The sequence below is a fragment of the Lagopus muta genome, chromosome 8 (genome assembly GCF_023343835.1).
Source record: "Lagopus muta isolate bLagMut1 chromosome 8, bLagMut1 primary, whole genome shotgun sequence".
NCBI classification, from domain to species: domain Eukaryota; kingdom Metazoa; phylum Chordata; class Aves; order Galliformes; family Phasianidae; genus Lagopus; species Lagopus muta.
In genome coordinates, this window is record NC_064440.1 from 1,311,656 (window position 1) to 1,339,394 (window position 27,739).

A 27,739-nucleotide genomic window follows, 5' to 3' on the forward strand; every position below is an offset into this window, starting at 1 on the left:
ATAATTAAAAATGTACATTTGCATGTTGTATGCTGTCTTGTTGACTCCATGCTTCAAGGCACAGTAAGAATGTGTAGGCATTTGATCTTGTGTTAGGATGAGAATTTCAGAGTAATGCACAACCTTGCTGTCCAGCACTGACCTCTGTTTGCTGCTGTGGCTCTGAAAACCACGAGCCAGCCCTGTGGCTGTCATTTATATGTGTTATTATAAATTCTTAGCAGTTATTTGTTAGGGATGTGTTCTACATGGAACAGAGCAAAACTGGACTTCTCCCAGCACTCCAAATGCATTCAGACTTTAACAGAGGTGCAGACAGACCCAAATCCAGTCTCTGGATCTACAGAAAGAATTGCTTACATGCTGTCTAGGCGCACGCTGCCCAGGGTAACGAGGTGCCTCTCATTCACAGCCCAAATGCTTGCAGTGAAAGCACAGTCAGCTTTGTAGCTGGGGAGAGGAAGCATCTGATCCAAAACTTGGCTGGCAGTATGAAACAATTGGGAATGTGTCGCAGCCACATTCCTGGCTGGCCATGCCTTTGTTCAGCAGCAGGACGTGGCTGGAGGCATATGGTGCCCAGAGAAAAAGATTTGTCAACGCAACCTGCAACTGTTTAGCATCTATTGCCATATGGGGTGCGCATGGAATTCCCCACATGACCTCCATTTAAATTGCCTCTCTGCACTTGGATGTGGTGCATTGAGATGCTGGGTGAGTGCTGTGCATGAAAGAAGGGGGAAAAAGCAGGATGCATCCACACTGGCTGCCAAATCTCCCTCTTTCTCCAGGTGGCAGGTGTAAGAAAGACAAGTAACACAGTGAAACAAGTACAAGGAAAAGTACAAGGAAATAAAATCTTTAGCTATTTAGAAAAATAAATGTATGTATGCCAGTTACACCAGCTTGTTTCCAAGTGTACTGCAATAGCCATCCATGAAATGTGCCTAAGATGCTTGTATGAGGAAACTTGATTGCTTGAGCTGAATAACAAAAGTCTAAGGAAACTTAACAGTAATGAATCAAAGTGTTTAGGCAGTCAGGGTATGTTCCATCGAGTGGCACCAGGCTGTGTGTAAAGTAAAATTCATTATTAAAAATGCCCAGACTTTTCCATACTTGTTTAACGCAGCATCTTTTTGCATGCAAGAGCACAGGGCATACAAAGTCTGCTCATCTGCTGAGCAGAAAGCAGTAAAAGCACAGACTGCTAACACTTGCAAGAGTGTGTTTCTATCTGGCTTCCTTCATCACAAGCCTCACCTAATAGCAAAATCAGTACAGAGCAGGAGAGAGTCCTCACGCACATCTTGAAATGCTTTATGTAGAATTATTTTCAGCATTTCTCTGCTTAATCAGCTCCTCTGTTTGCATGACTCCTACACAGAGCACCGAGGGAAAGCAACCATTATAAAAAGAGGAAAAAATATTTCAGTAAACCACAAAAACTGGCCAGTGAACTAGGGGGCAGCTGGGGAAACACAGAGAACTCAGTCAGTTACAAAACAAAAGTCAAAGTCCTAGCGAGCCACTTCTGTGCTTTCAAGCACTAGGAAAAAGCTCCCTAAAGAGCCACCCAAGTTTTCTAAAAGCAAACATTTTGGATAATATTAATTGTCCTTTAAAACATCCATTACAAAAACTGAGGCTCAAAATTAAATATTATGACAACACGTTGTTACAAAAGCGACGTGGAAGGACCAGAGTTGGCCCTTTTGATGTGTATATGGCAACCTGGAGGGAGCAGCACCCACTTCCCCAAAGCCCTACAGATCTGCTACGGGTACAGAAAGCAGAGCTTGCAAACAGCCCCGGTGATGGTGAAATATCCACATCATAGGGGCAGGGAGAAACTGCCAGGTATGGAGTCAGGAAAAACAAGTTCAGAAATAACTTCTTTTTTTTTTTTAAATCGTAGTTTTTCTGTCCTCCTCAGCAATGCTTCCTAGGAGTTCTTAATGAATAGCTTGTTCCTGCAGGACTCGAGATAATTGGCAGTGCCCTAATTTTTTTCTTCCCATGTCTTATTATTGTGGATTTAATTATTTACTGAGGAACTCAGGTTCATTAAGCACCACTGGGAAATACCCTGCGGCTTTGGTTGTGGTGTCACCTAGAGCAAGAGATCTGTAGGCACTTCTGCACAAGTATTTGGAGCCAAGGGGGCTCAGACTCAGCACAGGAGGCCCTGCCCCATCCTGCACTTCTAGGGAGTGGGCCAGCTCTATGGTGCCTCACCACAGCCAGGTAAAAAGTGGAGCACATGTTTAGGACCTGATTCACTCGATGCAGTATCAAGGTGACTATAACAACACTGTAGGATGGTAAGAAATGACAAAGATGTCCATTTACTTGCCTGGGCAGCTGCTGCGATAATTGCACCACATGCGATACTGTGGAGAAGAGCAGAGCTGAAGTTAATGAAAATGAGAACTCATTGTGCAGAACTCATTACATTTTTCTATTTCAGCCAGACAACATTAGTGTTTACTGTATTTCTGTACAAACTGATTCATCCTTCCTTTTTAAGGCAATTAAACAAATTAATTCTATTTTTACTCTGCTTTATTCACTGAGTGAAATTAGAAGTTTCAATTTAATTCGTAAATTTAGGGCCGGGGAAAAAGTGCTCCATTTTGCCATCAAAATCTGACAACGAGCTCATTCCCACTTCAACTTGGCCGCCAAAGTGGAGGAGCGGTGCCACCTGCAGACCGCTGCAGGCCAGACACAGAGGAGAGCGGAAGCTCCGCAGCCCGTGAGTCCTTAAGCTGCTAACGCAGCCTCACCACCAGCAAAGCCAAAGGCATTTGATAACTAGCCCTATGTGATTTGAAATAAAGGCTTTTGATCGACGAAATATTCAGGAAACGCAAACTGTCTTCATTTTTCAAGAAATGCCAGTATGTTCTTCAAGTTACACTCAATTTTTCACATACAATCCAGAATTCCTTGAAAGTATTAGTTTTATTGAGATTGCTCATGTTATGAACTTCTGCCTGTGAAGGCAGATGTCTTTACCACAAAGCCTTTTTATAAAACATGATGTACAAGTATGAAATGAATAAATACAAAACAATCTCTTCTACCTTTCTCTGGGCAGCCTAGTCTGCTGGTTGGTGACCCTGCACATAGCAGGGAGGTTGAAACTGGATGATCATCCAGAAAAGGTGGTCCTTTTCCACCCAGGCCATTCTATGATTCTACACTCAAGGAATTTATTTCTCATCATAGAGCAGCTTGGGCTGGATGAGACCTTAAAGATCATCCAGCTCCAACCCTCTGTGTAACACGTGCAGTGCTAGGCTTTATGCATCTGTCTCACAGCTGAGACAAAAGCGGTGGTGACAAACATTTGAAACATTTGGTCTAAGATTAAATGTGGAGGTTGGTCACCCTGCATGTGGCAGGGGGGTTGGAGATTTATGATCCTTGAGGTCCCTTCCAACCCAGGCCATTCTGTGAGTATGTGAAACAAAGGGGCACAAAGCATCACTGAATCATACGGAAATCTTTCATGAAAGAGTTCTAGGCCGTGCCACCGTTCCACGAGCCGGGAGTCAAAGCAGACGGTGACTCAGACTCACACCGTGAGACGTGGCCAGGAACCCCGTGCTGGGTGCGGTGCGGTGACTGTGTGTGAGGTCACGGCCAGGATCTCCGGAGCTCGGCCACGGCTGCACACAGGCCGCCCACAGGTCGCTCAGCGCAGCGTTAGAGGAGCTCTGAGCAGGTGTGTGACTGTATGGCTGTGGGGATTTCGGCAGCCCCCTCCCTGCAGGCCACAGGAAAGGCCTCGAGCCGTACGGCGAGGCTGCAGCCGGCGCTCCGTAGCCACATCCCCTCAGGGACCGCCGCCTCCTCACAGCCACACCCCCACAGCGCCGTGCCTCCCGCCTTCCGACACCCGCTGCCACACCGCCACCTGGGCGCTCAGATATCTTTTAAAGCCACATTCTGACAGCAGGGGGCTAAAAAACCGCCCCGCGATGCAGCTTCCACAGCGAAAACAGAAGCAAAGCAAACAACGAACGCACGCCCACACACCTCAGGGACCGCCTCAAAATGGCGCCCGCCCACCCGTGACGCCACGCGCCAGAAGCGGAGGGGCGTGGCTGAGGCGGGAAAGGGAGGGTCCCGCCCAAAACCCGGCCCTGCGAGGCCCCCGGGCTGCCCCAAGCGGCGCCTGACTCCCCGCGGCACTCGTGTAGGCGCCGCTGACGGCTTTGGGGGCCTGCGGTGGGACGGCTAGGCGCCGGGGCGAGGGGACGCGGCGCAGCGGGGCTGTGCGGCCGCCGCCGAGATGCCGCTCTTCGCCTCCAACCCCTTCGAGCAGGATGTGGGTGAGCGAGCGGGGAAGGGCGGGCCGGCCGGCGGGACGCTGTTCGGCTCGGTGCGGCGTCGGGGCCCGCGGCCGCGGCTCGGGCCTGCGAGGGGGGAGCGGCGGCTGCGGCCGTCCGCCTCTCGGAGCCGCAGTGTGTGCGGCTCGTCGGTTCGGGCTGGAAGTCGTGGAGGTGAAGATCGGCCTCGTTGGGTCTGGTTGTGTGCGCTGGGTGTCCGAAGGGACGCGGCCCCGGTTCAGCCCCAGCTGGTGCCGCGTCCCATTGCAGAAGCGGGGGCAGCGTGGGCCGGGCTGGTGTGGCCGTGACTCAGCCGGGCTGTGCGGGTCGGGCTGCGGTCCAGCGCTGCTCTCCGGGTCGTCCAGTTTGTTCCGTGACTAGTTTTTGTCTTTCTGGTTTTTAAAGGCCTGTTTCTAGCATTACATAATAATCGTAGAACCATAGAATCACAAGGTTAGAAACGACCTGTAAGATCATCTAGTGCAACCGTCTTTTCATCACCACTGCTACCACAAACTAACCCATATCTTGCAGCTCCTCATCCAGACGCCTCTTGAGCTCTGCCAGGGATGGCGACTCCACCACCTCCCTGTGCAGCCATTCCAGTGCCTGACCATTCTCTGAGAGAAAAAGTTTTTCCTCATGTTTAACCTAAACCTTCTCTGGTACAACTTGCAGCCATTTCCTCAGGTCCTGTTTGTTGCCTGGGAGAAGAGGCCAAAGCCCTCCTCATACAGCCTCCCTTCAGGAAGTTGTAGAGTGCAGTGAGGTTTCCCTTGAGCCTCCTCTTCTCCAGACTAAACAATCCCAGCTTCCTCAGCTGATCTTCATAAGATTTGTGCTCCAGACCCCTCACCAGTTTCATTGCCCTTCTCTGGACATGCTCTGAATTGCACTGTAGCGAAAGCAATAAAAATAATCTAGATAACCGGGGTCAAACTTGCATTTTCTTCACCTGCCTAAAACCCCAGGGTTTTAGGTACGAGTAGAATTCATCATTATGAAATCACAGAACTTTAGGGGCTGGAAGAGATCTTGGAGATCCCCCAGTCCAGTTCCCCAGAGCGCACTGCAGGTTCTCTGCATGAGGCTGCAGGTTTCCTAGGGCAGGATTCTGGCCACTGACAGGAAGAAGCGGTGGCTGTCAGTGCTCGCGTGAACACCCCATTTTCTTCTCGTGAGTGTAATTCCTGCCCCTCTACTCTGTGCTGGTAAAGCTCACCTGGAGTGCTGTGTCTACGTGTGGAGTCCTCAGTACAGGAGGGACATGGAGCTGTTGGAGAGCATCCAGAGGAGGGCCATGAAATCAATCTGTGGAATGGAATGGAGCACCTCTCCTGTGAGGACAGGCTTTGAGAGCTGGGGCTATGCAGCCTGGAGTAGACAATGCTCCGAGGTGATGTGATAATAGCGGCCTTTTGGTGTCTACAGGGGAGCCACAGGAAGGAAGGAGACACACTCTTTAGCAGTCTGTGGTGATAGAACAAGGGGAAATGGCTTCAAGCTCAAAAAGGGTAGATTTAGGTTAGATAAAAGGAAAAAGCTTTTTACAGTCATTAGTACTGGAACAGTGATGTGGTGGACGCCCCATCCCTGGAGACTGTCAAGGTGAGGCTGGATCAGGCCCTGGGCAACCTGACCTAGCTGTGGTGTCCATGTTCACTGCAGGGGAGCTGGGCTAGATGGCCCTCAGAGGTCCTTTCCAACTCTAAGGATTCTGTGATAAGGTGTACTGTTTTCTTCATATGCCTTCAGTGTTTGTATACTGAAGGCACTGCCTTCAGTTGACTTTGGTGTTGACCTGTGGCTAAAATGAAGTAGCAACCAGCTAGGCCAGCTTCAACCAGTGCACTTGTTTCAAGGAACTTGTTGTGTACCTTTCTCTGATGTATTTGCACAAGTTGAGACTTCTTGAACTGGAGACTCACAGCTGTACAGAGCTCTTTGCCAAACTGGAAGGCTGCAACGACTCTAAAGATTGTTGCAAACTGGTGGTCAGTATGCCTGTAGTTTCTTGAACACTGTACTGTACACAGTGAGTAGAACTGCTCACATGTGCTACAATTAAACAAGTGCAGTGGGAATTTCATAATTATTGAGGCTAAATCTTACAGTCCCTTGCTGAAGATCTACTTTTTGCCACTAGGAGCTTTTTTCTTTTAGTTATTATAAGTAAATCAGACAACACCAAGTATCAAATTAGTGGTTGTGGTTGCTCTGTACTTTCACTGGTGGTACTCAGCTGAAGCTGCTCATGCTTTTGTTGAGCTTTAACTTTACGATTTGAGGTTTTCTTTTCTCATTCATCTCTTTGATTTAGAAAAATAAAGGTGCATGCCACGAGCGTAGTTGAGCTCTGCTGATGTCCTGATGCTACTGGAAAGGAGAGCTCTTCCATGTTCTCGTCTGCTCAGGTGTTGTGGGTTGCTCTCTGGGCTGATTCAGTGCATTCTTTTCAGCAGAAAGCAAATTCCAAAGAAGTGTTTGGCTGACAGATGAGATCATCTGTGAAGGCGATGAAGTTTGGTGGCTTGAATCAGCTCATCAGAGGCTGCGAAGTGGCAGTGACAAGGAGGGGCAGCGCTCCCTGGGAGGGTCGGTGGGGGAAATGGAGCCCTGCTTCTGGTGGCAGTGAGAAATTGGGTTGATTCACATATCTCTTCACACCATGCCTTCGGTATTGCAGCTTTCTTGGGAGGGGGCCTTTAGAAATTATAGATAAACACAGCTGCAGCTGTTGTTTTCTTAGTTCTAAACTCATGTGTTTGCTTTTCAGCTGATGTGAGTAGGGTCTTACTTCCTCAGCATTTGCTTTGGTTGCTTTGTCTGTGGTAGCAGTTCCATGAGATTAACCTATCTAATATCAGAAATTCCATTCCTTTCACCTGTGGGTGTTTTTTTTTATTTTTATTATTATTTTGGTTGAGAGGATACCAGAAGGCTTCAGTTCTCTAAAGGGTTTGAAGCATTTTAATTTCCTATCTAAATCTGTTCATCGTTAGCCCATATGCACTTGCTGTTTTCCCCCTACTGCAAGCCTTCTTCTTAAATAACCTTCATCTTCTAAAAGTAGTAGCTCCTCCAGTAGAGGACAAGCCTACTGCTTTTCATCCTTGGTTTAGTTAGCCTTCTTTTGTGAGGTTGTTAATACAATCCCGGGGGTAGGAAGTATTTTTTCCTGTGTAGTTTGAATGGCATCCAGAATTGCATGCCATGTCACGGGTTGCTGGTAACTTGTACGATCACATTTTGTTTCCTTGTTCTTTGCTGAAGTGTTTACCTGCTGTGTTTTATTCTAGTGTTATATTTGTCTTCTATCTGCTTCATGTGGTGTTCTGCATCCTCTCGTGCTTGCACTTGGCGTGCTTGTGCTTCTCCTCTTGTTTCCAACCACTGACATCTTGTTCCTGTGAGAATCTTTGATAGACTGGCTGTGTGAGTTTGCATTTTGTCCTGCTGCGATCTTGTTCTGTCTAACCCACTCATCAGTAGTTCACATTTCTGCTTATGTGACGTCCTAATCTTCCCTGTTACTGATAATACCTTCCAACTTCATTAGCTTCCTTTGCAGACCCTTACTCCTGCTGCCAGTGCCTGCCAAAATATGTTCATTTCAAGACTAATTCTTGGGGCGTTCAGCTCCCTGCCGTCTTTAGAGTGCTTTACATCACAACGTGTCTTCCTTATTTTGTGAACCGATCCAAGAACTGTAGCTAACAGCTCACAGGTGGCTTCCTATGAAACGTTTCACTGAGTGCTGGACAGACCGGTTGATGCCTAAATTAACCCTTGGCACGGTGTCCTGCCTGAGGAATAGCTGCATTCTGTTGAAATTCACTGTGGTTCCATTTCATCTCAGTGTCTTTTGACGTTTGGCCTAAGGTCTTGCAAATGTTTGTGGACAAGCTAATTGGTGAGGGGTTTTCGTTCTTGCTCAGGTCTTTTTCTCTTCTTTAAATCTTTTAAAAGTCTTCAATCCGTACTTGATTTTGATTGGAGCGATACGAATTCTTGGATTCTGAATCTGCAGTTTCGTGTCAGTTCTTTCTCATTACCAAGACTGCTGCTTCCAGCCTCAGCCCTGCCTTGATCACTGCATGTCTGTAGTGATCACATTTCTAATCAGTAAATAAAAGTTAGGTTATTATATTTTTGCCTTTTCACTGATTTGGATATACGAGGGCAAAGTAAGCAAAAGAAGGTGTGCAGGATTAAATTTCTGCTTTCCAGAAATTCATTTATGTGGCTCTGGCTTTTCTTTGGGGAAAGAAAACCAGCAATCTGCAGTAATTCTCAATTTATTTTCCCCAATCTTTCACTTTTATTACACAAACACTGTTTTTACATACACAGAATGGCACTGAGTAAAACCTGAAATATGTGTGTCCCTACAAGCTTCTGTTTCACATCGCTTTAGGATGCAAATCAGTCTCTAGAAAATTGTCATTTAGTGATCAGGCTGTAACGAACAGCAAATCAAACTGAAAGGTTGTTTGCAAAATCAGTGTTTGACTGCTTGTTTTTCCCTCTGTAGTGTAAAAGTTGACAGAAGGAAAAAAAAAAACCAGCTACGTTCTTGTGTTTATTTTCTTGGCTTACACGTGGTATGGTATTGCAGGCAGGCTTTGCTCAAGGGAATTCATAGGAGATAACGAAATCCTTTGCAGGTGTGGAGGCTGTGCATGCAAAGCATGTAGAGGCAGAGCTGCCAGCAGAACAGGGCTGCATGGTGTGCACTATGTGGGATGGAGATTTCTGGCAGTGTTGGTCAGTGAGAGATGTGTGCGAGGTGTGCTGCGTGTTGGTAGGACGTGGTGTTGTGCTGTTACGGTGGCAGGGATTGCTGAGCAACCAAGGAACGCCTGGGAGCTGCGAGGTTCTCCCAGTGCCCTACTCTTCTTTCTTGTCATGCTCACAATACGTGTTGGAAGTTCCCTCAGTTGCTCATGTGATGTCCCCTTGCTTCCTGCTATGGTGCGTGTGGATCCAAGCCTGTAGCAGTGACCGTGCACCAGCACTCGGTTATTGCTGATCTGCACACATGATTTGACGTTGTGCCAGGATCTTTAGAGCTGGAGGACTGGATGTTTGATGAGATGTGACCAGGAATGCTTTTGGAGGTTTGCCGCACTGCTCTTTTACACATTGAATAGTAATTTATTTTTTTTTTCCTGCCTCTTGGTGTTATTTCTGCGTATTACTCATCTCTTGGGAAATAAGGGAAGCAGAATGGGTGCTGTTGGGCTGGGATGTGCCCCCGGGTGCTGTGTGGTGCAGGGAGGGCCCAGATAAGCTCCAGCAGCCCCCCATGCTGAGGCATTGCATTGCCTTCCCTCCATGAGGAGCAGGTGGCTGTGTTTTAAGGCAGTTCTACTGGCAGTAATACCAGTGAGCAGTTCCCATCCCCTCCCCAGCAGCTCATTTTAGTGCTATCTCCTCTCTTGCGTTGGCATGATTTCTCATGCAGCTGCATGGCAAATCAGATCAGGGAACTGATCCAGTTGAAAGTGATTAATTGTGGGTTGGGGGTGGTGGTAGGGTTTGGCTTTTTTTTTTTTTAGTGTTCAAACTGGCAGTAAAAATAAATATATCATAATTTTACCATCATGCGCAGAACTAAGCTTGAACTCAGTGTTTCCTCGTCAGCTGGAGAGCTACAGAGCATAAGTTGTGACTTTTTTCTTTATATTCCCTTAGCACGGAGGAAATGTTGGAAAATGCATCTTCCCACATCTGTTTCCTCTGATCACAGTCCATGTCCTAGCATCTGTGAGGTAGTTGTCCTTTGGGACTGTTCTTCAGCTGGAGCTCGTGTTAAGCAAAGCGACAGATGCTGTTAAATTTGTCATGCTGGCAAGGAGGAAAACCTCAGAAGTTGTAAGAGTTTGCCATGGGGCAGCCTTCCTATTTCCTGCAGGACCACATCTGCTCTTAGAGTGATGAACATGGATATAAGAAGAAGTCTGATGCACATCCATGCATTTATGTGTCAGGAAATCATTACTACAGGCTTTTGCAAGCACTTTTTTTGGATCTGCGTGACTGTGTACAAAGAGAAGTGCTTGGTTCAGCATTGCTTATGCTGCACAGTTAGCTTACAAGCTTGCACTTCACTGGCTTATAAACAAAGCTGCTTTGAATTTTCTACATGTTTTTGTGCCCAAGTGTAGTGGTGTGTGTGATGAACAGAGCACAGACCCCTGGCAGTGCCCATCGGTGGGCCTGCTTGCTAGTTGTGCCCACCTGTACCAAAGCACTCGGGTGTTGAAGGTGAGCTTTCATCCTCCTGAGCCAGCAGGCATTGCTGAGGTTGGGAAAAACCAAAATGCAGTGTTGGGAATTTCAGAGGAAGACAGGCTTCGTAGCAGTGTGACTGAAGGCAGGCAGTGGGATTAAATAACGCGCCGCCTCTGTTCTGTTGGTATTGGTGCCATTTGTCATCATTATCTGCACAGCTGACGGCTGCTCTTGTCAGTGAGATGGATTCGTGTGACTGATGGGCTCTGCTGGAAGGGCTGGTGCTGCTGGGGTGGAGGTGTGCTGTTAGAAAGCAGCTTCAGCTGCCAGAGCTCTGGAGCCAGCATCGGGCTGTGCTGTGTGCACCCAGTGCTGTGCTCTGCTGTTCTGCACGTTCAGCTCACACAGCCGGGAAGTGTTGTGCATGTAGGGACTCTTTGTTTTTTTCTGATTTCTTTTTTTCCCCCACTAAATTGCACCTTAAACTGTATGAAATTGCAGGCGCTCGTTTTGTTTCAAGAACAAGTGATGAATTTTGTGGTTCTGTCCTAAAAATATCAATGTACCTACAAGAAAATTCAACAACTGTGTCTTTCCAGGAGAAGTATTTTAAGGTTAGAGCCGTAGGAACATGCTTTCAGCGCAGGATTTGCTTTCCTTAACTAGTTATTCTAGACTGTGAGGATAATGTAGGGCCAGAATTGCACCTTTCCATTCCTCCTCTTTGCTCTCTGTGCTTCCACCTGCAATAAAAGATTTTCAGGGGCGCTGCTGTGCTGGTGTTTGCTTTGTGGAAGCCATTCTGCAGCCAAGGATTGCTACAACTTTTGACCATAAAACTAAGTAGTGATGCTGATTATTGAAAGAGTTGCTTAATTGCACATCCAGAAATGGGTTTGTCCTGAGGCAGGATTGCTGTCAGCAAACCTTGTAATTTGGAAACAGCTCCTATCACAGAACACCATCGCATTAATGGAGAGGGACCATTGCGTTCTGCTGTAGTCTGCTAAGCAGCCTTTTACTTGCTCAGTCCCAAAGGGACCTTGTGGCTTCTCAGGCTGAGACGAATGTTGTTGAAGTAACAATTAAGGTACTCTCTTGATTGTTTATGAAGTTCTGATGGAATTAATTCTGATGGAATTAATATAGGACATAGAAGCCTTTGAGTTCAGTCAGAATATTAAAATGGCACAGTAAAATTAAATCTTAAGGCAGCAAATGGGATATGTGGAATATTTTCTTTTGTGAGTTATTCTGATGCTATTGCAATATTAACCTGGCGTGAAAATAACATCAAAAACTTAAAGGGGTGTCAGAAATAAATAACATTAAGCTTTATCAGTTCACGTATGGATTAAAATGCTGTAAGTATTGAGTAGAGTTGCATGCTTTTGAAAGGGTGGTTTGTTTTGTTGGCTGCTTCTGGGACCTTTATAACCCTTCCATCTCATTTCCATCCCTGCAGGCATTCAAGGCCAGGCTGGATGTGGCTCTGGGCAGCCTGGGCTGCTGGTTGGGGACCTGCACACAGCAGGGGGTTGGAACTGGATGAGCACTGTGCTCCTTTGCAACCCAGGCCATTCTGTGATTTCTCATGACACTTGTGATGTTTGGATGTCCAGAGAAATCTCACAAGCTGTCCTAAGGACAAGATCTTGTTCTTTAGAGTCCTCAAGAGATTTATCTAATTCTCTTGGAACAGCCACGTGGAATACATCATGAGTGCCAAGATGAGATGACCTTGAGCAGGCTCTAAATTAAGGCTCTGACCTAAACCTGGAGTAACTAAACAAACTGAGCAGAAGCAGTTTTCTTTTTCGATAACATTACACTTCATGTTGTTTTGTTCTTTCAGATCTTTTAAATACTGAATGCACTTGTTATTCCAGTACTGTTCTTCCTGTGTGAAGAACTTTATGAAGTACCAAGCAGTAGCACTAATCTCAGTATCTTCTATGTGGGATTTCTTTTTTCATGTGACTGTCAAAGAATGTGCTTGCAGGAATCTGTATTTAATAGAGTATTACGCTTAATCAATCTTGTTTTCTTTATAGAAAAGGCTACGAATGAACACAACACCAGTGAGGACTGGGGTCTTATTATGGACATATGTGACAAAGTTGGAAGTACTCCCAATGGGTAAGCTGTACTCGGCATCGTGACGTGTGGTTTCACGTTGGTGTGAATAATACTGCTTCAGAAGTAACGCATCTCAAAACACTCCTTGTACTCAGCTACAGGAAGCACTACAGCTCCAGCACTTCTGTGAGCCCTACGGATGTGTGTGGTTGGCTTTAAAGTTCTTGGAAAGAAATACTCCAGCAGGATTTCCAGTAGAGCACTTGGTAGATGCTGAGTGTGTTCCAATTTTAGGAAGTTCTGCACAGTAGACCAAATTATTCATATTTAATAATCTTACATATGTTTTGCAAAGCAACTGTGCCAGTAGGAAAACGTGAACTAGTTTCTTTGCAGGGAAAAAAGCACATAGAGCAGTTATGATGGGGAATTTGCTTATTTGTTAGGAAGAGTGGGATTGATGGAGGAGAAAAAAGGAGGAAAAACTGGGATCAATACTCATTTTGAATCAGTGTTTACCTTCTGTGGTAATACTGACACAAAAGTGGTAATTCGGTGATCTTATAAATGATAAAAGTTAAGGTGATCTTTCTGAGTTATAAAATGTTGTAGATTTTGTAGTCATATTCACCTAGAACATATCTTGAATTCCTAAATGATGGTAGATTTCTCTCTTTTTGTAACTTAGGTGTAATATTTAAGGTTACAACATGGAGAAAGTTCTTTATGCGTTCTGGAAAGAAAGAAGGATTATTGGCTACCCTTAAATGAGTACATAGTGGAACAACAAGTATGTTGAACTTGTTGAAGGTCATGAATTACAGGCAGATGTACTCAATGTTAGAACTACACCTAAACTTCTCTGGCCATGTGTACATCAGCAAGTAACTCAGCACGCCAGGACTGCAGTGGTGGACCAGAGTAGCTGGTACAGAGGCCACCACATCCATCCAGTGGAACATTTGGAGGTTTTCTTTCCCCTTCAGAACAGGTTTCATCAATTCTTCTGAACTGAATATCCACAGTGGCAGTGGTGCACGTGTTTCTGTGGTACCTGCTGCTGGATCTGGCCCTGTGGCTTCCTGGGAGTCTGGAGTGCTCGTGTTGTGCACAGAGGTGGCACAGCTTCTTTCAACAGAAGCCTAATTTTGCTGCTCAGAACTGTACTGTGAGCTGAGTGAGCACAAATAACACATGCATCAGCTCCTGTAGCCCTTATGTGCCTTTAGTGCTCATTTTCACGCATGCAGCTCCTTAGCAGAGTGACATTTGAATTGTTATTATTCAATACTTACCTCAAATTGTACTGAATCAGATTAAGAAATGGTGACGTATCTTAAGTGTCTTGAAAATGGGACCCGGGAGCCAACAACCTGTGAACATGGCTTTGAAATTCAATCTATAGAGAGCCTTTATTGTAGCCAATTAAATAACCATTTAATCACTGCTGCTCTTGATTTAATTTTTTAACATAGACATTTCTTTCACTGTCTATTTCAAATCCATTTCCTCAGCTTAGTGGCAGCTGCTCTCTTTGTGACCTATTCTGTCGCTTTTATGGAAATCAATATTGAATGCCAGCATAATCATGGAGTCTTCCAATCCAGTACACTTGTAAGAACAAGTGATGTGCCAGGTATTCTTCCAGACCCATTCTGCAAAAAGTATGGGTTAGGTTATGTTTTTTTTTCAGCAGAGCCAGTTTTGTTCGTTTACCAGATACTCGTGTTCTGTGAAATTTGTTCTACAAAGTCATATTTGTCACTAGTACCTTCTTCTTCTTTTAGGGCAAAGGATTGCCTTAAAGCCATCATGAGGAGAGTAAATCATAAAGTTCCCCATGTGGCCCTGCAAGCACTTACAGTGAGTAGCCTATCACTATCTTCCAGAACTGCTGTGTTTCTTCATGTAAGGGTGTCCTGATCAATCATAAGCTTCTGTAGAAGTCAGATCTTCACTAGAAGTCAGTGAGGGTGTACGTGCTGAACAAAGGGTGGAATTTAATTTTTCTGTATGCTTCTGATTTGGATATTGTTGTCAGACATTTTCGTAATTGTGTTTCTGTTGTCAGCTTCTAGGAGCCTGTGTATCAAACTGTGGAAGAATATTTCACTTAGAAGTTTGTTCTCGTGATTTTGCTAGTGAAGCTCGAGGTATAATAAATAAGGTAATCTTCTATAACTTCAGCTAGTGGGGTACAATTATTTTTATCACTGCTTTGCTTTCTCTCAGCACAATAATGGATTGCCAAAACAGACATTTGAGTTGATACTCTAGTGATGTTTAGTTCTGGTGCAGTTGCAGATATTGCTGGCTGTTTGTCTCATCAGTGGAATTGGTGTGTTTTCATTTCTACTGTTAAGCAAATGAAGGCTGATACTTACTATCAGCTCCCAAAAATTACATGAGCAATTTTAATTAAGATTTGTGACTCTATGTTAGTTTGATCATAGTGAAGTAGTTTTCTTTGGAAAGTTATTTGGCTTTAATGAAATTCATAAGCTGAAGTGCACAAGGATAACTGAAAACTATACTTGGACACAGAAAAGAGGAAGACATCAGACAAGTTTCCCAGTTTCTAGAGATTATAAGAACTCTGAATGAGGAGGTTATCAAGAAAGGAAGACTGAAATGGTGCAGCTGATGGGATCTAAATCCAGATATAATGAATTGAATAAGCAGAAGCAGCTTTCCCATTATTATTGCTCCAGTTGAAGACAAAAATGGCTAAAGAAGATAGCCTTCAAGTATATGGGAGGCCTGGAAACATCAGAGGTTGAGCAAAGCAATTAAGGAAACTTAATAAAATTGCTGGGAAGCAAAATGAGTTCACAGCTCTTCTGTTTCTCCCTTTCTGTGGAAAAATAGGTCTTGAAGTCCTCCCCTTCATTCTCATTAGCCACAGTCCATGCTGAAATAGAACATTGACCTTCATGGACTGACAGTGCTTGTGAATGTAAAAACAAACCTTAAATCCCACTGAAGAATTGCCTACAGGAGCATAATGTATTTTGTTGTTGGGAAATACTTGTGTTTTCCTCTGTCCCTGACCCATTTGTGGAAATAATCATCAGAGGGCCTGTGAAATTTGTGCTTTCTCCCTTTTCTCTGAAAAAAAAAAAATTAGTTCAGACAAGTGTAACAAATACCTTTGTGCTGATAATGAACCTACTGGGCTAAATGTCTTCTTTCACATAAATGCCAGCTTGAGCCCAAACTTGTTGCTGTTCTTGCTGCTCAGCATGTGTTTGGCTGTGAGCCACAGGCTTATGCTGTGACTTGAAGTACAATCTAATGGGAAGTCTGGGCTGTACACCACAGCTGTGTGGTCCCAAGCTCTGTATCTTCTTAACTTGCCTCGTACAGATGAGGTGGCCCACCAGCTCCAGAAATCTTATTCATCAGCCTGTGGTTAGTTTGCTTACTTTGGCTTTAGGCAATAGTCTTTTCATTAGCTGGAAACAAAAGCAGAAAGTGTTTGGAGTCTAAAGTGCTTTGGGCTGTGTTTGACCCTTGTAGTGCTGGCATAGCCATCACATGTAGCTGCTGCAATGGAGAGTCAGTCTTGTTGCTGTTGTATTTTTAACACCATTACAAGATTAGCAGCAGCTCCAGTGCAGTGTTGCTGAGGTATGCTCAGAAGTGTGTCCTTTAGCCATATCACAGTGATGTGTGGCTGACTTCTGCAGGTGGGTTATCTCTTGGCATGAGGTTGTTAGCATGTGAAATTTGCATATATATATTTAGGTTGTTTTCAATTCTCATTTTGTTCAAGACAGTTATGGATATTTATAGCAAAATGGTTTTGGTAACAATGTTTGAAAACTATTCCTGCTCACTTTAAAGCATAAGCATCCCTTTCTATGCAATTTTGTCTTCTAGGCTCATCCAAAAGTCAGTGAGAAGCTGAAAACTCTAATGGTGGAGTGGTCAGAAGAATTTCAGAAAGACCCACAGTGTAGCTTAATATCTGCAACTATTAAATCTTTAAAAGAAGAAGGCGTCACTTTTCCTGCAGCTGGATCACAGGTGAAAGCTCAATTAGGAATACACAGTGCTTCTCCTGTCAGACCTCTGTCAGTGAACAGCAGGAAGAAACCATGCATGGATCTTTTGATCAGAGAGAAGTAGGACCCTTGTTATAGTCTGGTTGCCTCCTGACACTCAGGTTTATTTCATTCTACTTTTTAATTTCCTTGCCCACTGAGGGAATGTGAGAACAGACTAAAGGTTATTTCTTACTGTCTTTGAATTGTTTCATTTTAGATCTGTCTTCAGATAAATTTTTTTTTTAGAGTTTCATCAACCTGTCATACCTCAAATCAGAGCAGTCCTACACCCACCCCTTGCACTTGGTGTTTCATGGTTCTAATGGCTGACTTGGAGCACGTTTTTGTGTTGTTTTTTCCTTCACAGAGCCTCACAAAACAATTGGCAGTATCTGAAAGTGAGACATTTTATTTGGAAATGATGTTCTGTGCTCTGCTTTCCTTTCTCAGTCCCCATTTCTTGTTCGTGTTTTTTTGTCCACGTCAGGAGTTGCCTATCTCTGCAGTGATGGGTGCTCCAGTCCCTAACCTCACTTGCTCTTTCTATTTTACTTGTGGCATGCTGTGTCTGATCATCCAGTTGGCAGTAATGGTGACAAGTTTTCTTTTTCTTATTGCTTTATTATTTAAGCTTCTAAATATTATCTTCAAAATGAGTTTGGTGAAGAACACTCCTTAAAATCAGAAACATGTCTTCAGTTACATATCCCTTCCATGAAGTTCACATTTCTCTGTATTAAACACAGGTGGTGAATTTTGTGTGCTGTTTTTTTTTTTTTTTAAATTCTACAATCTTTCCTTCCTCCACAAAGATGTTTTCACCTCTAAATGTAGGATAAGTGTTAAAACATATGGCAGAAACATGGAAGATGGGGAGTGCTGGCAACCAGTTATGCTTTCTTCCTACAGATGCACATAAAAATGACATCTTGATGTCTCTGCATCATACGCTTCACTGCAAAAAAAAAACAAAGCTGAGGGTTATTAGTATAGTTGTACAGAATTGGTTCCTAGAACCATGGATGATCCCAGTATCTGGAACCGGTTTGTTTGTTCCTGCACAAAGATGCCCTGTTGAAGTGAAGGATTTCATTATGCTCTTATGGAGACTCAAATTATTCAAGTCAGAAGCTCCCAATTTGATAGACATGTGCTCTTCATTCTCACTCTTCCAAAAACAGAGGAGGAGGGTAGCTATTAGCTGTCATGTGGAGAGAAATCTCCTTTTAGCAAGTCCACCTCCTGGTTAATAACTTAACTTCACAAACGTGGGACTGCAGAGAGCTTTTCTTTCCTTCTGAGAGGTGAGGTGGAGGACAAAGGTGGGAAGTCTTTTAAATGTGAGTTGTTTCATCTAAGTAATGCTACCAACATTGTTATTTAAATGAAATCCTTAAATAAATGAGATCTGATTATTTACTTTACTTTCTTTTCTGAAAACTAAATGTGGATGAGATTCCACAGTGAAGTAATTTTTCTCTTGTAGAAAATCATCCTGGGTCAGTTCTGAAATGCTCAAAATAGGCAGCTAACAGGGAATAGCTTCTTACTAATTTTAAGTATATAATTATAGAGCTTTCTTCCCCCTTTGTTAACGTGAAGTTATTCTATTGTTAATACATTTGCAGGCTACCACAAATGCTGCTAAGAATGGTTCTTCATCGAGCAAAAACAAAGAGGATGAAGATATAGCTAAAGGTAAATTACTAGTCACAGCCTTGTGTTTGACTTGTGCTCTGAGTTGTTATGCCAAAATGCATAGAAATATGAAGCTGCACTTTATTCTGCTGCATGGAATCGAAAGCAAGGGCTCAGCAGGCTGAGGATTGAAGTTTGGTTTTGAAATGTTTCTTGTGCACGAGTACTACTTGTCTTTTAATTCTATTGCAGTGCAGAGTAAAGCTGTCATAATATAAAACAACAGTCGTGGTTTGGAGCAAACAAAGATTTTAAACTTGCACAGACCATAATGCTAAAATATATATTTCTTCTGGTTAGGAAAGCAATAAACCTTTCTATAGAGGGATAAAATACATAGACTTAACTGCTTGTTTTTTCCCCCTCCTCGTTGTAGCTATTGAATTGTCCTTACAAGAGCAGAAGCAGCAACAAATGGAGACCAAATCCTTGTACCCCTCGGCAGATGCGCAGCAAACCAATCAGAACCTGAGGAAGGTGCGAGCTCTCTATGACTTTGAAGCTGTCGAGGACAATGAGCTCACCTTTAAAAGTGGAGAGATTATTTTTGTTTTGGATGACAGGTACAATACACTCAGATGAAGGTGCCTTAATTCTGCAACTGTGTTAGGCTAGCATTTTTTTCCCCTGATGCTTTCTTTTCCACAGGTGTGTATTGTCACTCTGGCCTTCTTCACATCCCTTAATCATCCACTATTCTTTACATACATTTTCCTGAATTATTTTATCCCTTAAAAACATTCTGAATCTTGCTTTCCTGCAGAGCCTTCCTTGCCCTCCTTCCCTAGTTCATGTACTTCTCCAGTGATTGGATGTTTCTTTACCTCTGTGTGTTCCTTTAGGCAACACTCGTTCTATGGTGTAGGTCCAACTTGTAATTTTTATGTTAATGGATTATAACATGTCATAAGAATATATGTACACACATTACAGTGCTGAATTCTAGCTAGTTCCAGAAACTGTGAGATCTCTGGCTATCAAGCATTGCATGTGTTAGGAATAAAACTGAAGAAAAATGCTTCAGTAATTATTGTTAACTGTTGTCACTGTTCCTCCAGCGATAGCTAAGGAGTAGAACTTGCTTATGCTGCTCTAATTTAATAGACTTTGACAGATCAATTATTTCTAATGTTAGTCCTCACTTGTGTACCTCTTGTAAGCTCTGAGGTGAATGGGCTGTCATCTAGTCAGTGTAAAGAACTGTGCCTTAAACTTGAAGTGATTGATCATCTCCTCCACAACCCATTCCCAGCTCCTGGCTTTGGGTTTGCTGCTGTACTAATCTGTACCTGGGCTCTCTTCTGCCACTGTTTTTGGGCATGCAGGGAAGCAGTGCCTTAGATATCAAGGTTTCCTATCAAAGCACAAAATGTCATTGATGCTGAGCGTTAATGTTACAAGTTTGTAACACTGCTCTGTCTCCCCAGTGACACCAATTGGTGGAAGGGTGAAAACCATCGAGGAGTGGGACTGTTTCCATCTAATTTTGTGACTTCTGATTTAAATGTTGAACCTGAGGCAGGTAAGTTAGCTACTGAAAGCTAACCTGTTACATTAGAAATGTGGATTTATGGTGGAACTGCTGATTGGCTCATAATCAGCATAACTTCCTGATACCAGCCTGAGAAAAGAATTGAGGGAGAAATCCTGAAGTTGTGTCAAACCAGCAAGCAACTGTTTACCTCTGCTGTAGCTTGTTTTCATGGCATCTTTTGGTTCTAAGCTGTTACTTTCTTCTTGTGGTACTGGGCACATCCTTATGTAGGAATAAGGTATTACTTCCCTAGCAGATGGTTGTGGTCCCAACTTAAAGTACTTAGTCAAATTTCTGTGATATTTAAAAGTTTGGTGCTGAGTGGGTGGAAAAATAATAATACCAGGTAGCATAAAGCTAACAGAGTTTCTTTTCTGCTGATGTGTTACTCTTGGTTCTTCTTTTAGCAACTGTAGATAAAAACTGTGTTCCTGAGGATGCTACAGAAGAAATTAAGAAAGCAGAACCTGAGCCAGTTTATATAGATGAGGTATGCAGTCACTTCAGTATACAAAAGTGCTGATATTTTAAATTGTTTAAAACGTTATTTTGATGGTGACTGTTAAAAGGTAACTATTCTATATAAGACTTTTAATTTGAAGATGAAAAGGCTCTCTGTGCCACACTTTGGAAATAGCTGTCCTTAATCTTTTCTTCCACCTTTCAGGATAAGATGGATAAAACGCTGCAGGTGCTTCAGAGTATAGATCCTACAGACCTGAATCTTGATTCAGATCTTCTAGACTCAGAAGGTACTTTGAGCACCCAGTTTGCTAGCTCTTGTGTTGCTTCCTATGATTACTTTCCATGGATTGAGTTGGTAATTCTTTTGTATTTATTTTAAGCACAAAGAAACCAGGGTGTGTATTATTGGTGTGCTGTAGAATGGTTAATTTCACAGTTGGAGCATGGAGCTGTATGTATGCCTCTGCATTTTCTCATAGTTGCCAAGCCAACTCCGTGTTTAACCAAGCAATTTGCTTTACTTCTAGTGAGAGTGCTTTGCCTGATCCTTGCAGGATTTATCCACCTGTCTAAGCTCTGTAGAACATAAACTATTGTATATAAAAAGGTACAGCTTGCTAAGGGGGAAGGGGGAGTTCTGTTCATTTATGATCAGCTCAGTTCGAAGCATATGGGAACAACTAAGTGTACTTCCAGGGGGGGAAAAGGTGGGAGGACGATCTGGGGAGATTCATAGGCAGTCCAGGGATTCCAGTATGAGGTAAGTCATAGACCTTGTGCGTGGCAAGCAGAAATGCAGAATTTTGTGTGACTTTCATCAGTAGTTTTTTTGTTTGGAGAAGGAGAGACAATGAAGGATGACAAAGTAGAATAAGCAAAGTATTTTCCTTCTTTGTTTGGGGTGGAGGATTTGGACTGCCGTGACAACTAGATCCACCCTCTAATTTTGGATGCTTTCTTAGTGTAGTTGGATAAAGTATTTTTTGGTTATGTTTTAAAATCAGTTGTGCAGTATGTTAACTGCTTTGGCTCTCTTGTCTTTACAGTTATTTGTCAGCAGATGGGTCCACTGATAGATGAAAAACTGGAAGAGATAGATAGGTGAGTCATAACGTATCTGCATAATGTACCAATACTTCAAGTCGTGCCACTGTATTCATTTTCCTCTATATTCTCCTTCATCTCCCAAGGTAGGAAGTGTTGCAAGAATTACCATTCTGCCTGTTGGTGTTTGACACCTAGATACAGAAGCCTTGTTTGTGTACTGAGGCTTGGCTGCTGCTCTCCTGACTTACTGCACAAGTTACTGGGTGCATTCTGTATTAGCACTTACTGCTTGTAGGCTTTTGCAGTCTGTCTAGATGTTCTCAGTCTGCTGTTCACTGTCCTCTGTGCAAGAAAAATTGGTCAAACAGCACCTTCCCCCTTTTCCCTCAAACTCTGTAAGGGATATTTAATGATGAAAAGGTAATTGCTGCTTTATTATGACTAGGGAAGGATTGTTGTTCACCTTTTTGACCTTTCTTCCATTGCAGTGGTGTAAGAAGCAGAGTAGGTTCTGGAAGTTTTGCAGTACAGACGTGTCAGAAATCTGCCATCTACCTTTGAAGATGATTTTTTTTTTTCTTTTATACTCAGATCCCTTTAATGACTCACTGTTGTGTTACTATCTGACACTAGATGTTGAAGAAACTTAGTGTTTGCACGTATTTATTTTGAAACAGAAAACATTCCGAATTATCTGAACTGAATGTGAAAGTTCTAGAAGCTCTGGAGCTCTATAACAAACTGATGAATGAAACACCAATGTATTCAGCCTACTCCAAACTCCACCATCCTGCACAATACCCTCCTACATCTTCTGGTGTTTCAGTGCAGGTCAGTATCCCTGTCTGGAAATAGAGACTTTCCTAATATAGTTTTCTATTTAAAAAGATGACAGCAAAAATGAAGTGTAGACTTCCTGCTAGCCTACGAACCATCTGACATTGCCTGGTGACTTTCTGTAGCTTTCAGAATAAAATAGCATTCAAGCAGTCAAACAGAGTATTTTAGTTTGCAGTTAGTAGCTCATGCAATAAGCTATAGATCTTAATTTTACTCTCCAATTAGAAAGATGCTTTATTGAGAATACTGAAACGACTCTTTCTGTGATTTTCCCCAACCCCCCATTAGAATTCTGTGTTCCAGGGTCGTTCAGCAGCTTGGAGGATATTCTTGCTCTGAGTCATGTTCTCACTCTTAAAGTAATGTTGCCTTCTTATCTAATAGGGATGTGAGTGAACTTTGATATTAGTGCATTAATCACGAGTGCAGTGCACTTTTGCTAAGCATAAAAACCTTAATCTGGTTTTAGCTGTGGATTTCCTAAGGCAGGGGGTTGGGAAGACTATTACATTAGTGGGTGTAGTTGCACAGAATTGATTTACAGTATCTCTAGGGTGCTACATTGGTGTTCTGAGAAAACAAAGATGGAGAAGAAAGAGGGATTTTAAAGATCTTTTTTTACAGGAAGCTTAGAATGACTGGTTTTACTTCTAGTGAATTTTATTTAATGTTAATTGTTCCCTGGGAAAAGAATAGTTGCTATAGCAACTGCTAGATCTGAAAATGTCAGTTTAAAGTAATTCTGTGTCCTTAACTTCTGGTTATGGTGGAAAATATCGTTATATTTGGAGGTTAAGAAGTAACTGAAGCCAAAAAGCAACAGGAGGTTACTACTTCTTTCAAGGCAAATGCACCCAGCAGTGAAAAATAGAAGATAATGGTATCTGTGCTGGGCCTAATATTGACACACACTTCTGTTCCTTCAGTATCAGTACACAGCCATACCAAGTTCAAAAGCAGTGAGCAATATAGCCTTGTGTTAGCAAGCTTTCCCACTTGTTCCACCAGCTCTGAGTGAAGGCTTAGCTTAAACCAGAAATCTGAGAAGCTGAAGTTTTTGCTTTCCTTCTGTTGTAGTCTGAGACTATTGTTAAGTTTTGCAAAATGTATAAAATAACAAATCTTGTATGTTGCTCAGCTCCCCACTCAGCCATGTTTTGTGTGTCAAAATATGCTGAGAATTGAAAAAGACCAGGCAAATGGGTGAAAAAGAAAGAAGGTTTCTGGGAGGTGCAGAGTTGGCGTGTTGAGCAAACAGGTTGTTCTCTCAGATAAGGAACCACAGAGCTTGTGAGCAGTGCATTTTTGAAAGAGATGCCTGTGATGGAATAAAGGATGCCTGTTACAAACCTGTGTGTGTGTTAGAAGTTGTATGTTTTGTTATTAAAACCATGTTAGGAAAATAAATTCAGAATCAGTTCGTTCGGACTCTGAACCCCAAAGTATTTATTCATTGTAGTTGCATTCTGTGCTACATTTACTGCTAGTTAAATAAAAGTTATACCTTTCTTTATTTTCATTATTTAGTCGTATCCTGTACAGCCACCTAGTGGGAACTACATGATCCAAGGTGTTCACCAAGTCACCGTTTCCCAAGGTTATGGCCTAGGACCTGATCAGATGGGGCAGCTCAGGTCTCTGCCTCAAAGTATCAATTCTTCTGGAACAACTCAGCCTGTACAAACTGCTTATTTAAGGTATCGGTCACTTCAGCAAACTCTTATGTTACTCTTTGCATAGAATTGTGGGCTGGGTTGCGTTGGAAGGGACTTTAAAGACCATCTGGCACCGATCCCCTGCCATGGGCAAGGGGAGCTGTCAGCAGGCCAGGCTGCCAAGGGCCCTGTGCATGGTGTGCAGCACCTCGGGAGACAGAGCACCCACAGCTCTGGTCAGCAGTGCTGTGACCTCACCACCCTCACAGGGGCTGTGACTGTGGGGTTTTTACAGTGATGTGCAAATCTGCTTTACCGCTTTGGAAACGTACAGGAAGCTTTGGGACTAAGAAAAAATGCTTATCAGAGAACCAGATGTGAGCTTGTCTTGTTTTGTTACAGCCCAGGACCAGACTCTGTGTTAAACCAGACGTTTGTGACCCAGAGCCCCGGCCTCCCCACAGCTGCCAGCACAGCAGCGTACAGCCAGCAGCAGATGGGCTCGGTGGATATGGCAGCTTACCAGAGTAACACATCGAGTTTGCCTCAAGGACCGGGTTATCCCATGGCAGTTCCTCCTCATTCCATTCTACAGCAACAAACCAATTACCATCAACAGCCTCTCCTTTAAAAACAGACCAGGCTTGTTTCCAAAATAATGAAGAGAGATTGCTGAATCTAATGGTTTTGATTAATACCTGTCACAGATATCAAAATACATTTTCCTTTAAAATAACCCAACTTAGGGTGATGCTGAGTAACAGTATGCATCGGATCTGATTGTTAATCATTTCCTTAATGATAGTTTGAACTACGTGAGCTAATGATTTAAAATAATTTCAGATTGCTTTGAGCCCTTGTTTCAGTGGTTTCAAGAAATGCCGTTTGTGTCTGAATTCAAGTGTCTGAATTCAAGTTAAAAAAAGCATCCAAAATTAATTTTATGTGTTTCTAGAAATGTGAGGATGCATAGGCACTGTTCTGTGTTGCTCTCGTTACGCATCGTCTCCTCTGGTGTCTCGCTGTAATCTTTCCATCCAAGTAGCTTTACAGAGCTCCCCTCTGCTGATTCAGACACCTCCTCTCCGCACTGCCGTGGTGAGCTTTACAGTATGGTGTGTGCTGCATAATTGGAACAGCTGCACAAGTGAAGCAGATGAGAGGAAGAGAAAATGATTTGATACTGTGACAGAGAACCACGTACCTACAGATATAGGAGAAATGACGTTTTTATAGTGCTGCCTATTAGATTTTGGGAAGCTGCAGCTCCTGATGTGTTTCTCTTGAAAGGAACTGTGGGAATGGGGCAGTTGATGCTTGAACTCTCTAGTGGCTTTGGGCACAGGTGGTACAGCAAGCACACATTGCCTTTGCACAAGCACGCAAGGGATGCTCCCAGCGGCCTGTGTGGGTACTCTGGATACAAGGTGCTGTGCCAGGAACTTGCACAGAATAGATTTTCTTTTCCGTTGTTGTTGTTGTTGTATGTAGAAGTGAAGGAGAAGTGTAGTTCTGTGTGGTGACAGGAAGGACTCCAGAATGTTTGACGCTTAGGACTGTGGGGCTCTGCCTTTGTTCCATTTCCAGTGGGGAGGCAAGTGGAAAAGCAGTTGTCCAGACCAGAGGGTTCTTGCCTCTATAGGATTTCCTTTTGTTGCCACCACTTCCGTGTCTAAATAAACACTGGGTACAGTCAGAGAGAAACTCTTAAACCAGGTGAAAGAAGTCTGCTTAACACACTACGTATGGGCAGCAATGGGATTGTGCTCCTGACCTAACAGCAGGAATCCTTGCATATTGAAAATGAGAGATGTGTCTGTGGTAAAGAAATTACCTTGGAACTGTGGAAGTGTCGCATTTGGTGGCTAAGAGAAGAAATGTAAGGATTCCTTCCCTGATGCACTTTTTAATGGGTGGGTTCTTTTTCCTTTTACAAGAGGAGCAGGTGAGTTATCCTCCAGGAATGTAGGATTTTTTTCTTTTACTGTTTCAGCCTTTGGAAAAAAAAAAAATCACTTAATTCTCCTGTTTACCCACTCACCTTAGCAGTTATATTTATACATATTTTAACATTATTATGATGAGTAATAATCTTTACATTAAGAAAATAAGGCAAGGAAATAAGTGATGAAGCATTTTGTTAAATATATAAAACTCCAAATGTGTCTCAACAAGCACATCTGGTATGAAATTTTTCTACCAAATGAGAGCAATCGGACTGCAGGCTGTTGTTGAATATTACACCACCCTTCACTCGTTGCCACCTTCATTTTTGCATTTTATGTCATTCTTCAGTACCAGGATGTTACTCACTTGCAGCCTTGTGCTTATGGAATGAATGAGGTATTCAGTACCTGCTCTTTCAATCACCTTTGTTTCAATTTGTGCAATTAGAAGGAAGCTGTCTTTCCTTTTGGTGGGACTTTGTCTGTATCCTTCCCTCTGAAGTAGCTTAGTGTAAATGACACTTGTTGCAATACTGAAGTATTTTGGTAACTTTTTCCTCACCTTTGTTAAGAGGAATAATAATGAATTTCAATGCTGCTGTTCAAAATTCTTCTTGTTTTGAGATTTTTTTGGTAAGGGTTTACTTTGTTCCAAATTGCTGTGTAATCCAACTGAACTGTGCTGTAATTTATGTAGTTACTCTGTGTTTATCAGTAAATGAGAGGAAAGGGCGCGTGATCTGATTGGATTCCAAACCTTGATCCAGCAGAACCGTCGAGGATATTAATTGGAGATGGCCAGATCACTTTAGTTAATTATTCTGTGGGATATAAATAATGTACATACTCATTTGTCTGAGATTTTCTACACAGCTACGTGTATGCATACTGTTAAAGCCTGGGATTTTATAAAGGCCAGATTTGTGATTGTCGTCTCTTATATTCCAAATCCTGCGATATGCAACTTGTAGATAGTGTACAATAATTGAATTATGATTATAACAGTGTCTCTAGAGGGCTTTGGTGGTGTTTTTTCCTCTGTGTACTTCTGTACTTTATCATATTTATTTTTTAGGCCTCATTGTAACTGAACATGCTGCCAAAGGGTTTATCTAACTTTGGATTTCTACGTTAGGTTTATACCTGCTGTTTTGTATCAGGAATCAGTGGTAGAGAAGCTCAGCTCTTTCATATAAACTCTCAATGGCTAACATAGAAATCGGTGCGACTTCATAATGAGAATTTTCTTGTGATAGGTTTGTTCCATGGATGTTGAGAACGTCCATACTAGATGCATTTTCTTCTAGTATGAATTGGCAGCCATGTCTAAGTTACAGTCAGCTGAGAGCAGCAGTTCCATTTGCCTGCAGTATCACCATGCAGAGGTGTGCTTTGCTGCCATTTTGTTATGGCCTTCACGTGGCACACGTGTTGTCTGTTTAATTTGGGATGAAGATTACAATCTTAAGAAGTCGTTTCTGTAGCAGGTAGACCTTAAAGTATCGTCCTGTGGTCGTTCAGCTTTCGTTCATAGATGTCCATAGGCATGTGGAGTGGTGACTCTTTTGAGGGCTGTCCTTCAGAAAGGAGTGGCTGAGCGGAGCATGGCTGCAATCTCTTACTGTAATCATCTTCTGATAGGAAAGTTGATTTCTTATTTTTATCTATGCATCTTTTCTAAGAAATAACAGGCACTACTCCTGCTGACATGGAACACTGTGACAGAACTGTTGAATAAATAACTTTTTAGCACTCCTGGCTTTTACCAGTTCAATTTTACGTGAAACTGACAAACTCTTTTGAGTCAACAAAAAAAGAGAAGCAAAGGAAAAGAAACAGAGAAGGGGCA

At 42.9% G+C, this 27,739-nt stretch overlaps 1 protein-coding gene across 1 annotated transcript; it reads left to right on the forward strand.

Annotated features, from left to right (window-relative positions):
* The first annotated feature begins 4,146 nt into the window (after positions 1–4,146).
* Positions 4,147–27,642, forward strand: STAM2 (signal transducing adaptor molecule 2). Its single transcript, XM_048953358.1, has 14 exons — positions 4,147–4,343; positions 12,632–12,716; positions 14,444–14,519; positions 14,728–14,823; positions 16,539–16,685; positions 18,334–18,403; positions 18,780–18,966; positions 19,831–19,925; positions 20,345–20,427; positions 20,605–20,689; positions 21,449–21,503; positions 22,127–22,280; positions 23,817–23,986; positions 24,347–27,642. Exons 1-14 carry the CDS (start codon positions 4,304–4,306, stop codon positions 24,573–24,575), a joined length of 1,572 nt encoding a protein of 523 aa, XP_048809315.1. The 5' UTR covers positions 4,147–4,303; the 3' UTR covers positions 24,576–27,642.
* The last annotated feature ends 97 nt before the right edge of the window (positions 27,643–27,739 follow it).